The sequence below is a fragment of the Oncorhynchus gorbuscha genome, linkage group LG04 (genome assembly GCF_021184085.1).
Source record: "Oncorhynchus gorbuscha isolate QuinsamMale2020 ecotype Even-year linkage group LG04, OgorEven_v1.0, whole genome shotgun sequence".
In the NCBI taxonomy this organism is placed as follows: Eukaryota; Metazoa; Chordata; class Actinopteri; order Salmoniformes; family Salmonidae; genus Oncorhynchus; species Oncorhynchus gorbuscha.
The window spans coordinates 33,079,957-33,096,090 of NC_060176.1; the positions used below are offsets into that span (position 1 = coordinate 33,079,957).

Sequence of the window (16,134 nt, forward strand, 5' to 3'; positions counted from 1 at the left end):
TTCGTTATATATTTGGTCAGGCCAGGGTGTGACATGGGTTTATGGTATTGTATTTTCGTATTGGGGTTTGTAGTATTTGGGATCGCGGCTGATTAGGGGTGTTGTATAGGCTTGGCTGCCTGAGGCGGTTCTCAGAGTCAGGTGATTCTGGTTGTCTCTGATTGGGAACCGTATTTAGGTAGCTTGGTTTCGCTTTGTATTTCGTGGGTGATTGTTCCTGTCTCAGTGTAGTGTTCACCAGATAGGCTGTATTTAGGTTTCACGTTCCGTTTGTCGTTTTTGTTTCTATAAGTTATTTCATGTATCGCTTTTGTTTTTCTTCATTAAAGACATGAGTAACCACCACGCTGTATTTCGGTCCGACTCTCTTTCTACAAACGAAGAACGACGTTACAGCCTCATTGCTCGCACACGCTTTTCCAGTTCTGCCCACAAATGTTCTATAGAATTGAGGTCAGGGCTTTGTGATGGCCACTCCAATACCTTGAATTTGTTGTCCTTAAGCCATTTTGCCACAACTTTGGAAATATGCTTGTGGTCATTGTCCATTTGGAAGAACCCTTTGCAACCAAGCTTTAACTTCCTGACTGATGCCTTGAGATGTTGCTTCAATATATCCACATAATTTCCCCTTCTCATGATGCAATCTATTTTGTGAAGTGCATCAGTCCGTCCTGCAGCAAAAGCATCCCCACAACATGATGCTGCCACCCCAGTGCTTCACGGTTGGGATGGTGTTCTTTGTCTTCACCCTTTCTCCTCAAAACATAACGATGGTCATTATGGCCAAACGGTTCCATTTTTGTTTCATCAGACCAGAGGACATTTCTACAAAAAGTATGTTCTTTGTCCCCATGTGCAGTTGCAAACCATAGTCTGGCTTTTTTAATGGCGATTTGCTAAGCGGCCTTTTAGGTTATGTATAAGGACTTGTTTTACTGTGGATATAGATACTTTTGTACTCGTTTCCTCCTGCATCATCACGAGGTCCTTCGCTGTTGTTCTGGGATTCATTTGCACTTTTCGCACCAAAGTACGTTCATCTCTAGGAGACAGAACAAGTCTCCTTCCTGAGCTGTATGACGGCTGCGTGGTCCCATACTGTTAATACTCAAGTACTATTGTTTGTACAGATGAACGTCGTACCTTCAGGCGTTTGGAAATTGCTCCCAAGGATAAACCAGACTTGTGGAGGTCCACCATTTTTTTTTCAGAGGTCTTGGCTGATTCATTTTGATTTTCCCATGATGTCAAGCAAAGATGCACAGAGTTGGAAGGTAGGCCTTGAAATGCATCCACAGGTAGACCTCCAATTGACTCAAATTATGTCAATAGCCTATCAGAAGCTTCTAAAGCCATTGCAATTTTCTGGAATTTTCCAAGCTGTTTAAAGGCACAGTCAACTTAGTGTATGTAAATTTCTGACCCACTGGAATTATGATAGTGAATTGAGTGAAGTAATCTGTCTGTAAACAATTGTTGGAAAAATTATTTGTGTCATGCACAAAGTATATGTTCTTACAGAGTTGCCAAAACTATAGTTTGTTAACAAGAAATGTGAAGTGGTTGAAAAACAAGTTAACGATTCCAACCTAAGTGTATGTAAATTGATGACTTAAACTGTAAATATTTATTAACTTACCAAAAAAATAAACATCCCTTTTTCTTTCAAATATGTTTTGTAAAAATCCAAATAACTTCACAGACCTTCATTGTAAAGGGTTTAAACACTGTTTCCCATGCTTGTTCAATGAACCATAAACAAATAAATGAACATGCACCTGTGAAACAGCTTACAGACAGTAGGCAAATAGTGTCCTAAGTTTTCATAACTGTGACCTTAAAGAGGCCTTTCTACGGACTCTGAAAAACACCTAAAGCCCAGGGTCCCTGCTCATCTGTCTGAACATGCCTTAGGCATACTTCAAGGAGGCATGAGGACTGTGGCCAGGGCAATAAATTGCAATGTCCGTACTGTGAGACACCTAAGACAGTGCTACAGGGAGACAGGATGGACAGCGGATGGTTCTCACCAGTGGCAGACCACGTGTAACAACACCTGCACAGGATCGGTACATCCGAACGTCACACCTGCAGGACAGGTACAGGATGGCAACAATAACTGCCCGAGTTACACCAGGAACGCACAATCTCTCCATCAGTGCTCAGACTGTCCACAATAGGCTAAGAAAGGCTGGACTGAGAGCTTGTAGGCCTGTTGTAAGGCAGGTCAAAACCCTGGCAACAACGTCGCCTATGGGAACAAACCCACCGTCGCTGGACCAGACAGGACTGGCAAAAAGTCCTCTTCAATGGCGAGTCGCGGTTTTGTCTCATCAGGGGTGATGGTCGGATTCGTGTTTATCGTCGAAGGAATGAGCGTTACGCCGAGGCCTGTACTCTGGAGCGGGATCGATTTGGCGTTGGAGGGTCCGTCATGGTCTGAGGCAGTGTGTCACAGCATCATCAGGCTGAGCTTGTTGTCATTGCAGGCAATCTCAACGCTGTGCGTTACAGGGAAGACATCCTTCTCCCTCATGTGGTACATTTCCTGCAGGCTCATCCTGACATGACCCGCCAGCATGACAATGCCACCAGCCATACTGCTCGTTCTGTGCATGATTTGCTGCAGACAGGAATGACAGTGTTCTGCCATGGCCAGCATATAGCTCAGATCTCAATCCCATTGAGCACATCTGGGACCTGTTGAATCGGAGGGTGAGGGATAGGGACATTCCCCCCAGAAATGTCTGGGAACTTGCAGGTGACTCGGTGGAAGAGTGGGGTAACATCTCACAGCAAGAATCTGCAAATCTGGTGCAGACCATGAGGAGATGCACAGCAGTACCTGGTGGTGGCCACACCAGATACTGTTACTTTTGATTTTGACCCCCACCCCCTTTGTTCAGGGACACATTATTACATTGCTGTTAGTCTCATGTCTGTGGAACTTGTTCAGTTTATGTCTCAGTTGTTGAATCTGGTTATGTCCAAACAAATATTTACACATGTTAAGTTTATTTTCACCAAACACAGTTGACAGCGAGAGGACGTTTCATTTTTTTGTTGCAGAGTTTAGTATAAAGCTGGCATAAGAATGTCAATGAATAAATAAATAAAATGTTGGGGGGGGATACAGGGAGCATAAAAGTCTCTTTTGCCTTTGACTATAGTTGTTTTGAATTCAATTCCACTTAACTCGTCTTAAGTGAACCTTCCAGGCTCTTGGAAGATAAATAATGCTTGCGTCGAATGTGGTAGTTAGTACCTGTTCAGCTCATTCCTGATGTCCTCCAGCTCGTGTTTCTCGCTTTTGACGGCTTCCTTCTCCTCGGCTGCCAGGTAGCGCAGCCTCATGGTCTCCAGCTCCTGCTGCTGCTTCTTCAGCCGTGTCATGGCGCTCTCCTGCTCTCTCTAACACAACATACCAGAGAAGGCTGTTATCATATCACTCTGTTCTGCAGCACAGCATACTTTCTCAAACACAGTAGGAAAATAACCAGGTGTTTGAGGGATGGGAATTGGCAGGGACCTAAAAGATACGAAATTATCACGATACTGAGGTGACGAATACGATAATAGGGTATCCCTATACTCCCGAGATATATATATATATATATAGCAATTCAATGTTGCGATTTTATTGCGATGATGATTCCAACATAATGCTCACTATATATCTGCAGCAGAGAGACAAGAGCACGACAACATTTGTTTTGATTAGTCATGGAAATAAGTGTTGAAAACATGTTGGCTCACTACGAAAAAGAATAAGCTATAGGATGAAGAATACTACCATTTTGGCGAAGTACAGCAGACTAGCGCTAGCTAACACCATCTTAAATAAATACATATAGCTATATATACACACACACACACACACACACACACACACACACACACACACACACACACACACACACACACACACACACACACACACACACTATTTCAGCTTTTATTTCTTTCATCACATTCCCAGTGGGTTAGAAGTTTACGTACACAAGTAGTATTTGGTAGCATTGCCTTTAAATTGTTTAACTTGGGTCAAACATTTTGGGTAGCCTTCCACAAGCTTCACACAATAAGTTAGGTTTCTAGGCCTCGTTTAATGCACACTTTTTCCGTTCTGCCCACAAATGTTCAATGGGATTGATGTCAGGGTTTTGTGATGGCCACTCCAATACCTTGACTTTGTTGCCCTGAAGCCATTTTGCCACAACTTCGGAAGTATGCTTGGGGTCAATGTCCATTTGAAAGACCCATTTGCGACCAAGCTTTAACTTCCTGATTGATGTCTTGAGATGTTGCTTCAATGTATCCATATATCTAATCATCTCCCCTCATGATTCCATCTATTTTGTGAAGTGCACCATTCCCTCCTGCAGCAAAGCATCCCCACTTGATGTTGCCAACCCCGTGCCTCACGGTTGGGATGGTGTTCTTTTTATCACCCTTTTTCCTCCAAACGTAACAATGGTCATTATGGCCCAAAAGGTTCTATTTTTATTTCATCAGACCAGAGGACATTTCTACAAAAAGTGCTATCTTTGTCCCCATGTGCAGTTGCAAACCGTAGTCAGGCTTTTTTAAATGCCGTTTTTGGAGCAGTGGCTTCTTCCTGGCTGAGCGGCCTTTCAGGTTATGTCGATATAGGACTCATTTTACTGTGGATATAGATACTTTTGTACCCGTGTCCTCCAGCATCTTCACAAGGTCCTTTGCTGCTGTTCTGGGATTGATTGCACTTTTCGCATCAAAGTATGTTCATCTCCAGGAGACAGAACGTGTCTCTTTTCTGAGCGGTATGACGGCTGTGTGGTCCCATGGTGTTTATACTTGCGTACTATTGCTTGTACAGATGAACGTGGTACCTTCAAGCATTTGGAAATTTCTCCCAAGGATGAACCAGACTTGTGGATGTCCACCATTACTACCCCCCCATGATGTCAAGCAAAGAGGCACTGAGTTGGAAGGTAGGCCTTGAAATACATCCACACGTAAACCTCCAATTGACTCAAATGATGTCAATTAGCCTATCAGAAGCTTCTAAAAAGCCATGACATAATTTTCTTGGAATTTTCCAAGCTGTTTAAAAAGGCACAGTCAAATTAGTGTATGTACACTTCTGACCCACTGGAATTGTGATAGTGAATTATAAAAGTGAAATAATCTGTTTGTATACAATTGTTGGAAATTACTTGTGTCATGCACAAAGTAGATGTCCTAACCGACTTGCCAAAACTATAGTTTGATAAGAAATTTGTGGAGTGGTTGAAAAACTAGTTTTAATGACTCCAACCTAAGTGTATGTAAACTTCCTGACGGTTTCAAAGAACAGCAGTTTAGGGACATGTCATGTGTTCCGACACTTAACAGTTATTGGTTCAGATATGGACACCGCTTCCCTTTTCCAGACAGTCACTGGTTAAAATACAGACAAGTTACTTTTTCTCACACAGCCAGGGCAAAACTGAACATTAGTCACCAGTAATACATTTATTTGATCAAAATTGCTAGAAAAACAAACCACAGAAACATTTCTGGATCGCACATTGCCAAGTAAGCGCCAAAGCAACAACACTGAAACAATTATGGCAGTGATTTTTGTAAGGCCTCTTGGGCAAAGGATTTCCTCAGTTACTGCTGGTTGAAAAGTGCATTAAGTATTTCCAGTGGACAACAGCGCCACGCTAGGAGTTAGGTGTGTGGTACTCCACTGCATTCTCAGTAATGGGGGACAGGCTCTTGGTAAACACAGCCCTCCAGAGTCTGGCTCTCTCCAAGAGGGAGGAGAGAGGACAAAGGCAGCACAAGCAGGACTGAGTGACCAGTGAATGACCCCCATTCCCAGTGGCCTGCATCCAGTGGGTTAGACTAGGTACTCGCCTGAGTGAAGCAAGCTGCCCAGATGGGCCTCAACTACAGTTTTCTGGAAAATAAGCCAACTGACAGACAGACACCTGGGGGATTTCAAAGCTCCAGTTTTTCAGGTCTCACACTATCTGACACCAAATACCAAGGCGGTTCAGAGTTAGGGGAGTAGGAGGCATACTTGGGCTCAAATTAACCAGTTGACCGTATCTGCTGTATTAGAGGCTAAGAGATAAGATAAGGCTAAGTCAGGAATGTAGAAGTTTTCTAAAGAACTGCATTTCATTCTTACCATCTGGACATTTTAGAGGGAAAAGGCATTATTCCTGAGGGGGGAATTTCTTTGCCGCAACGTAGCTAAAACATTATGCAGACGAGTTGATAGGTGAAACAAATAATGATACCAAACAAACGTTAACTACACAGAGCGTATCCAAGCACAGGTCTGACAGATACTCCTAAAAACAAGTGTGACATTTAAATGGTTAACGCCTGGGCTAATGCTTAACATAATACAAACATGATTTATAGGACTATTTCACATTAAGTTATGAAGCCCTTAGTGCAACATAAATCAACTTGTGTTTTTTTAACATATATCTGGCACTTAGAAAGTCCAGAAAAAAAGGGGGTTCAGATTTTCCAGCTGGCTTTTGTCTTTAACAGTTATTAGTGAGGCCTGATAAGCCCAGTGTGCCGACGTTGTTGACATTGGATCTTTCCCTCGAAGGGTTCACTCCAGACGCAGCACAGGTTTCAAAGCCCACTGTAAGGTTGTGCTGATTTAAAAGTGATCGATGTCTAATAGACCTTTGAATTTTTTTTTTTTGGGGGGGGGCCATGTAAAAACACACACACAACGAATGAATCTACATGATATACTGTATGATGAGGCTGTGAAAGGTAGAATAAAGTTAACTGACGCGGCTTCCTTTATTTGCATTCACACTTATCCTCCAGCTGTTAATTATTTATCATTGACACATTCTGCAAGGATGCAACAAATATAAAACATCAGAGGGGGGGTGGGGGGCAAAGATATAATTTATGCCTAGAGCTGGGCAATATGGCCAAAATAACATGTGTTTTTCACAGTATGACAGTATTTTATGTTTTGGAAAAAAAAGCTCTAAACATGCTTCATTACTCTAGGGATGCAACAATGTTGCTAACTTCATTCTGATTGATTGAACAAACTTCAACACCACCAAAAATGTCTGCATTCCCTGCACTTATAATTTCCACACTATGCCCCGTAGGTGTGCATGATATGGGCTATATCACACAGTGCAATCAGAAAGTATTCAGACCCCTTTACTTTTCCCACTGTTACGTTACAGCCTTATATATATAAATATAAATGTATATATATATAAATATATATATATAAATGCATACACATATATCACACACACACACACACACACACACATATATACATACAGGTTTATAGAAATGTTTGCAAATGTATAAAAAATTGAAATAAATCTAAGAGCTAAGAGACTCGCAATTGAGCTTAACCTCTAAGGTATGTGGGACCGCTAGCGTCCCATCTGACCAACATCCAGTGAGATTGCAGAGCGCCAAATTCAAATACAGAAATAATCATAAAAATTCAGAAAATACACAACTATTTTACATAGGTTTAAAAGATTAACTTCTTGTGAATCTAACCACGGTGTGAGATTTAAAAAATGCTTTACAGCGAAAGCATACCTTACAATTATTTGAGAACATAGCCCAGCAGACAAATCATTAAACAGTAACCAGCCAAGGAGAAGTTACACAAGTCAGAAATAGAGATAAAACAAATTACTTACCTTTGATGATCTTCATATGGTTGCACTCAAAGACATTTATTCAAATAAATGTTCCTTTTGTTCGATAAAGTCTCTATATCCGAACACCTCCGTTTTGTTTGCGCGTTTTGTTCGGTAATCCACAGGCTCAAATGCAGTCACAACAGGCAGACAAAAAAAAAAAACTGTATCCGTAAAGTTCATAGAAACATGTCAAACGATGTTTATATTCAATCCTCAGGTTGTTTTTAGCCTAAATAAATCAATAATAATTCAACCGGACAATAACGTTGTCAATATAGAAAGGTAAACAAGAAAGGCACACACGCGCATGAAAAAGCTGTGACACGGCAGGGTCCACTCATTCAGACTGCGCTTACCCTCTCATTTTTCAGAATAAAGGCCTGAAACAATTTCTAAAGACTGTTGACAACTAGTGGAAGGCATAGGAAGTGCAATTTGAGTCCTAAGTCAATGGTTTCTGTAATGACATTGAATAGAAAACTACAACAAAAAAATCCTACTTACTGAATGGATTTCTCTCAGGTTTTCACCTGCCAAATCAGTTCTGTTATACTCAGACATTATTTTAACAGTTTTGGAAACTTTAGAGTGTTTTCTATCCACATCTACTAATTATATGCACATCCTATCTTCTGGGCCTGAGTAGAAAGCAGTTAAATTTGGGCACGCTTTTCATCCAAAATTCCAAATGCTGCCCACTACCCTAGAGGGGTTAAGTGCATCAGGTTTCCATTGATCATCCTTAAGATCTTTCTACAACTTGGAGTCCACCTGTGGTAAATGCAATTGATTGGACATATGGAAAGGCACACACTTGTCTATATAAGGTCTCACAGTAGACAGTGCATGTCAGAGCAAAAACCAAGCCACGAGTTCGAAGGAATAGATTGTCGAGGCACAGATCTGGGGAAGGCGACCAAAAAATGTCTACAGCATTGAAGGTCCCTGAGATCAGTGGCCTCAATCATTCTTAAATGGAAAAAGTGCAGAACCACAGTGCGGAACCACAAAACTCTTCCTAGAGCTGGCCACCCGGCCAAACTGAGCAATTGGGGAGAAGGGCCTTGGTCAGGGAGGTGACCAAGAACCCGCTAGAGTCAATGGTTGTTTTGACACCATATTCCAAAAAGCAAGTTCTGTAGGATCTAGTTTTTTCTCATCTTGATTAATGTCCAGTCGTGTGGTCAAGTTCTGCAAGGAAAGACCGAGTTAAGCTGCAGCTGGCCCTGAACAGAACAGCACGTCCTGCTCTTCATTGTAATCAGATGGCTGATATAAATATTATGCATGCCAGTCTCCTGGCTAAGAGTTGAGGAGAGACTGACTGCATCACTTTTTATAAGAAACATTAATGTGTTGAAAATCCCAAATTGTTGTTTACATAGTCAACTTACACACAGCTCTGACACACACTTACCCCACCAGACATGCCACCAGGTGTCTTTCCACAGTCCCAAAATCCAGAGAAAATTCAAGAAAGCGTACCGTATTATATAGAGCCATTAATGCATGAAACTCTGTTCCATCTCATATTGTTCAAATGATCAGCAAATCTAGTTAAAAAAAAACAAATACATCTCACAACTCTCCCAAAACTGTTTTTGCTTTGGATTTATGGGGGCCAACAAAGTACTGAGTAAAAGTGTACATATGTAAATTCAATATTTGATTCAAAAACTGTTTTTGCTTTGGAGGATTTTTATTTTATCAATTTTAGAGTAAGACTAATGTAAAAACAGTCTGAATACTTTCCGAATGCACTGTATGTACATGCGTAAATACAGTACAATACCAGTCAAATGTTTGGACACCTACTCAGGGTAGCCAGTGGTTAGAGCGTTGGACTAGTAACCGAAAGGTTGCAAGTTCGAATCCCCGAGCTGACAAGGTACAAATCTGTCGTTCTGCCCCTGAACAGGCAGTTAACTCACTGTTCCTAGGCCGTCATTGAAAATAAGAATTTGTTCTTAACTGACTTGCCTAGTAAAATAAAAGGTAAAATTTAAAAAAAAATAATTCAAGGGTTTTTCCTTTATTATTTACTATTTTCTACATTGTAGAATAATCAAAACTATGAAATAACACATATGGAATCATGTAGAAACCCAGAAAGTGTTAAACAAATCAAAATATATTTTATATATTTGATATTCTTCAAAGGTGCCACCCTTTGCCTTGACAGGTTTGCACACACTATTTTGATTTGTTTAACACTTTTTGGTTACTACATGATTCCATATGTGTCATTTCATAGTTTTGACACCTTCACTATTATTTGACAAAGTAAAACATTGTAAAAATAAAGAAAAAACCTTGAATGAGTTGGTGTGAACAAACTTTGACTGGTAGTGTACAGTGGGGCAAAAAAAGTATTTAGTCAGCCACCAATTGTGCAAGTTCTCCCACTTAAAAAGATGAGGCCTGTAATTTATCATCATAGATAAACTTTTATTGACCAAATACTTATTTTCCACCATAATTTGCAAATAAATTTATTAAAAATCCTACAATGTGATTTTCTGGATTTTTTTTCTCATTTTGTCTGTCATATTTGAAGTGTCTCAATACTTTGTTATATACCCTTTGTTGGCAATGACAGAGGTCAAACGTTTTCTGTAAGTCTTCACACTGTTGCTGGTATTTTGGCCCATTCCTCCATGCAGATCTCCTCTAAAGCAGTGATGTTTTGGGGCAACACAGACTTTCAACTCCCTCCAAAGACGTTCTATGGGGTTGAGATCTGGAGACTGGCTAGGCCACTCAAGGACCTTGAAATGCTTCTTACGAAGCCACTCATTCGTTGCCCGGGCGGTGTGTTTGGGATCATTGCCATGCTGAAAGACCCAGCCACGTTTCATCTTCAATGCCCTTGCTGATGGAAGTAGGTTTTCACTCAAAATCTCACGATACATGGACCCATTCATTCTTTCCTTTACACAGATCAGTCGTCCTGGTCCCTTTGCAGAAAAACAGCCCCAAAGCATGATGTTTCCACCCCCATGCTTCACAGTAGGTACAGTGTTCTTTGGATGAAACTCAGCATTCTTTGTCCACCAAACACGACGCCTTACCAAAAAGTTGTATCACCATATGACATTATCCGAATCTTCTTCTAGATCATCCAAATGCTCTCTAGCAAACTTCAGACGGGCCTGGACATGTACTGGCTTAAGCAGGGGGACACGTCTGTCACTGCAGGATTTGAGTCCCTGGCAGCGCAGTGTGTTACTGATCGTAGGCTTTGTTACTTTGGTCCCAGCTCTCTGCATGTCATTCACTAGGTCCCCCCGTGTGGCTCTGGGATTTTTGCTCACCGTTCTTGTGATCATTTTGACCCCACGGGGTGAGATCTTGCGTGGAGCCAAGATCGAGGGAGATTATCAGTGGTCTTGTATGTCTTCCATTTCATAAGAATTGCTCCCACAGTTGATTTCCTCAAACCAAGCTGCTTACCTATTGCAGATTCAGTCTTCCCAGCCTGGTGCAGGTCTACAATTTTGTTTCTGGTGTCCTTTGACAGCTCTTTGGTCTTGGCCATAGTGAAGTTTGGAGTGTGACTGAGGTTGTGGACAGGTGTCTTTTATACTGATAACAATTTTAAAACAGGTGCCATTAATACAGGTAACGAGTGGAGGACAGAGGAGCCTCTTAAAGAAGAAGTTACAGATCTGTGAGAGCCAGAAATCTTGCTTGTTTGTAGGTGACCAAATACTTATTTTCCACCATAATTTGCAAATAAATCCTACGATGTTATTTTCTGGATTTAGAGAGAGATATTGGTGTGCAAAAGAGCAGAAAAGTAAATAAATAAAAACAGTATGGGGATGAGGTAGGTGAAAATGGGTGGGCTATTTACCAATAGACTATGTACAACTGCAGCGATCGGTTAGCTGCTCAGATAGCAGATGTTTGAAGTTGGTGAGGGAGATAAAAGTCTCCAACTGTTGAAGCACCTTTGGCAGTGATTACAACCTAGAGTCTTCTTGGGTATGACGCTACAAGCTTGGCACACCTATATATTTGGGGAGTTTCCCCCATTCTCCTCCGCAGAGCCTCACAAGCACTGTCAGGTTGAATGGGGAGCGTTGCAGCACAGCTATTTTCAGTTCTATTTTTTTTGACATGCACTGTTAACTATTGGACCTTATATAGACAAGTGTGTGCCTTTACAAATTATGTCTAATCAATTTAATTTACCACAGGTAGACTCCATTGAAGTTGTAGAAACATCTCAAGGATGATCTATGAAAACAGGATGCACCTGAGCTCAATTTTGAGTCTCATAGTAAGTCGCTTTGGATAAAAGCGTCTGCTAAATGGCATATATTTATTATTATTATCATAGCAAAGGGTCTGAATACTTATGTAAATAAGGTATCTGTTTATTTGTAACAATTTTTCAAACTGTTTTTGCCTTATTATGGGGTAGTGTGTATAGTAGATTGCTGAGGATGTTTTATTTTTCATTGAATCCATTATAGAACAAGGGTGTAACAAAATGTGAAAAAAGGTCAAGGTCTGGATACTTTCCGAAGGCACTGTATAGCACATATACTGAGTGTACAAAACATTAGGAACAGCTCTTGCCCATTCACCGTCTGAATGGCACACATACACAAGCCATGTGTCAATTGTCTCAAGGCATGAAAATCATTCTTTGACCCGTCTCCACCCCTTTATCTACACTGATTAATCTACACTGATTTAAGTAAAATCAATAAGGGATCATAGCTTTCACCTGGATTGAACTGGTCAGTCTGTCATGGAAAGAGCAGTTGTTCCTAATGTATATATCTATATGACCCCTACATATTCTAACTATAGAATAGCACAAACATGCTGATCATGTTGGTATTAGCATACCACAGGCAAATACATTTCTGTTGAATCAAAGTGGTAGTCATCCAAATTGGCCTACCTGTTTGAATCTGGCCAGTTCTTTCAAAGCACGCCCCCACTGCTGCTTGTAATGAAGTTTCGACTTTGTCGTCGATTCCAGTGTCCTTTCAAGTTCCACCTTGAATAACAGATAGTTGATTAAAAGATGCAGCACAACCTCAACAAAAAAAAAGGTAAAAATTACCACCTGTGGTTTTAAGTGGTTACAAACAGGTTAGAAATGGTTGTAAACTAGTTCTAAGTGGTTACAAACAGACTATAAGTGGTTGTAAATAGGTTATACATTGTTATAAACAAGTTATAAGTGGTTCTCTTTCAATTACAGGTAGCCTAACGGTTCAGAGGTCGCTGGTTCGAACCCCAGAGCCAGCAAGGCTCTGGATAAGAGCGTCTGCTAAAATGACTAAAATGTTTTTAAAAAGCACAAAAAAAATGTACAAAATTTTATTAGTCACATGCGCCGAACACAACAGGTGTAGACCTTAGTGAAATGCTTACCTACAAGCCCCTAACCAACAACGCAGTTTAAAAAATATGAATAAGAAATAAAAGGAACAATTAAAGAGCAGCGGTGAAATAACAATAGCGAGACTATATACAGGGGGTACCGTTTAGTCCAGGTAATATGTATATGTAGGTAGAGTTATTAAAGTGACTATGCATAGATAATAACAGAGTAGCAATGCAAATGGTCTGGGTAAGCCCTTTGATTAGATGTTCAGCAGTCTTAAGGCTTGGGGTAGAAGCTGTTTAGAAGCCTCTTGGACATAGACATGGCGCTCCGGTACTGCTTAGTGTGCGGTAGCAGAGAGAACAGTCTATGACTTGAGTGGCTGGAGTCTGACAATTTTTAGGGCCTTCCTGTGACCCCGCCTGGTAGAGGTGCTGGATGGCAGGAAGCTTGGCCCCCGTGATGTACTGGGCCGCACACAATACCCTCTTTTCATGCTTTGCGGTCAGAGGCTGAGCAGTTGCCATACCAGGCAGTGATGCAACCAGTCAGGATGCTCTCGATGGTGCAGCTCTAGAACTTTTTGAGGATCTGAGGACCCATACCAAATCTTTTCAGTCTCCTGGCGGGGAATAGGTTATGTAGGCTCGTGGAACTGGGCAGCTCTCGGCTGTGCATCCCTTTGTCGTATAATAGTTTGCAAGCCCTGCCACATCAGACGAGCGTGGGGCCAGTGTTAAACGATTCGATCTTAGTCCTGTATTGACGCTTCGCCTGTTTGATGGTTCGGAGGGCATAGCGGGTTTTCTTACAAGCTTCAGGGTTAGAGTCCCGCTCTTTGAAAGAGGCAGTTCTAGCCTTTAGCTCAGTGCGGATGCTGCTTCTGGTTGGGGTATGTACAGTTGAAGTCAGAACTTTACATACACCTTAACCAAATACATTTAAACTCACTTTCACAATTCCTGACATTTAAATCCTAGTAAAAATTCCCTGTCTTAGGATCACCACTTTATTTTAAGAATGTGAAATGTCAGAATAATAGTAGAGTGATTCATTTCAGCTTTTATTTCTTTCATCACATTCCCAGTGGGTCAAAAGTTTACATGCTAGCAAATACAAATTGAGTTTATTGCCTTTAAAATTGTTTAACTTTGGTCAAACGTTACAGGTAGCCATCACAAGCTTCCACAATAAGTTGGGTGAATTTGGTCCATTCCTCCTGACAGAGCTGGAGTAACAGTCAGGTTTGTAAGCCTCCTTGATCGCACACGCCTTTTCAGTTTTACCCACAAATTTTTAATGGGATTGAGGTCAGGACTTTGTGATGGCCACTCCAAAACCTTAATTTTGTTATCCTTAAGCCATTTTGCCACAACTGTGGAATATTTGGAATATGCTTGGGGTCATTGTCCATTTGGAAGAACCATTTGCGACCAAGCTATAACTTCCTGACTGATGTCTTGAGATGTTGCTTCAATATATCCATGTAATTTTCCTACCTCATGATAACATCTATTTTGTGAAGTGCACCAGTCCCTCCTGCAGCAAAGTACCCCCACAAAATGATGCATCCCTTTGTCGTATAATGGTTTGCAAGCCCTGCCACATCCGACGAGCGTGCTTCACGGTTGGTGTTCTTCGGCTTGCAAGCATTCCCCTTCTTCCACCAAACATAACTATGGTCATTATGGCCAAACACTTCCATTTTTGTTTCATCGGACCAGAGGAAATTCCTCCAAAAAGTATGATCTTTGTCCCCATGTGCAGTTGCAAACCGTAGTCTGGCTTTTTTTATGCCGGTTTTGGAGCAGTGGCTTCTTTGCTGAGCGGCCTTTCAGGTTATGTCGATATAGGACTCGTTTTACTGTGGATATAGATACTTTGGTACCGGTTTCCTCCAGCATCTTCACAAGGTCCTTTGCTGTTGTTCTGGGATTGATTTGCACTTCACACCAAAGTATGTTCATCTCTAGGAGACAGAACGTGTCTCCTTCCTGAGCGGTATGACAGCTGTGTGGTCCCATGTTTATACTTGCCTACTATTGTTTGTACATATGTACGTGGTACTTAGTAAGCACATCTTGTGCTTGCGGTTCTAAGATTGCAAGGAAGGATTCTCGCCTTCTATGCATCATGTGCTTGGAACGAGGACCTCCAGTTCTGTAAGTTGCTAACGGGAATCTGACAAAGAGGCTCAAACGAGTTTCTCTCTCATTAGCTCTGTGCGCCTCCGAGCCACCAGAGGAAACAGTGGCTCTGCCCCCCACGACCAAGCCCTGCTGGTGCAGGTTCATGGATAGATGGGAGGAGCCTTCCAACTGGTGCCGACCCATTAAAACAACTGCTACCTGCAGTTACAGCTTGCCTACAGTAAGCTAAGAGTTTGTGGGATAAGCTCCTTACTGGCTAACGGCAGACTTGGACATGCACAAGATGGAAGGTAGGATTATTTAATTTACTCTTTGAAGAGGTAAGGCTTCAGATGTTTTTGAAAGATGGGCAGATGTCTCCGCTTCAGAGGGAACCCGGTTCCAACACTGGGGTGCCAGGACAGAGAAGAGCTTGGACAAGGCAGAGCGGGAGCTGCCTCCCGTAGGAGTGGGAGGGCCAAGAGACCGGAGATCCACTCTCCTTCTCCCTCTTCTGCAAAGGAATTTAATAATCAAGGAGGATGAATAGAGTTTAGCAGCAATACTGGAGGCTAGCTAATCTACTCCCTACACCAATAAAGCTAGCTAGCCAGCCAGCTAGCTACCGTAACTATTAGCAATATGGATAGTTTCCGATGTTGTTTAACGCATAAATAGTACCTGTAACAATGCTTGCTATCTAACATTCAGCGGTTTTTCTGATTAAGATATCTGATGAGTAAAGTTTAGGTAGTTAGTCTAGCTACTGTACTCGAAATGTAGCTAGCTTGTTAGCTACCTAACAAGCCCAAGCCAGATGGGATGTCGTATCGCTTCAGAATGCTGCGCTTGTTAAGCGTGACTTGTATTCTAAATAAATCACACGGTGTCACCAGCAAAGCACCAACACAACACCTCCTCCATGCTTCACGGTGGGAACTACACATGCGGAGATCAT

At 41.6% G+C, this 16,134-nt stretch overlaps 1 protein-coding gene across 2 annotated transcripts in view; it reads right to left on the reverse strand.

Annotated features, from left to right (window-relative positions):
- The window catches only part of LOC124033971 (centrosomal protein of 120 kDa), an 82,924-nt gene that overhangs the window by 33,873 nt on the left and 32,917 nt on the right, over positions 1-16,134 (reverse strand). For both annotated transcript variants that reach the window (XM_046346527.1, XM_046346526.1), the window contains exons 18-19: positions 12,616-12,714; positions 3,269-3,414 (exon numbers count right to left, since the gene is read on the reverse strand). In XM_046346527.1, the coding sequence (XP_046202483.1) occupies positions 3,269-3,414; positions 12,616-12,714 (245 nt within the window). The remainder of the gene's footprint in view (positions 1-3,268; positions 3,415-12,615; positions 12,715-16,134) is intronic.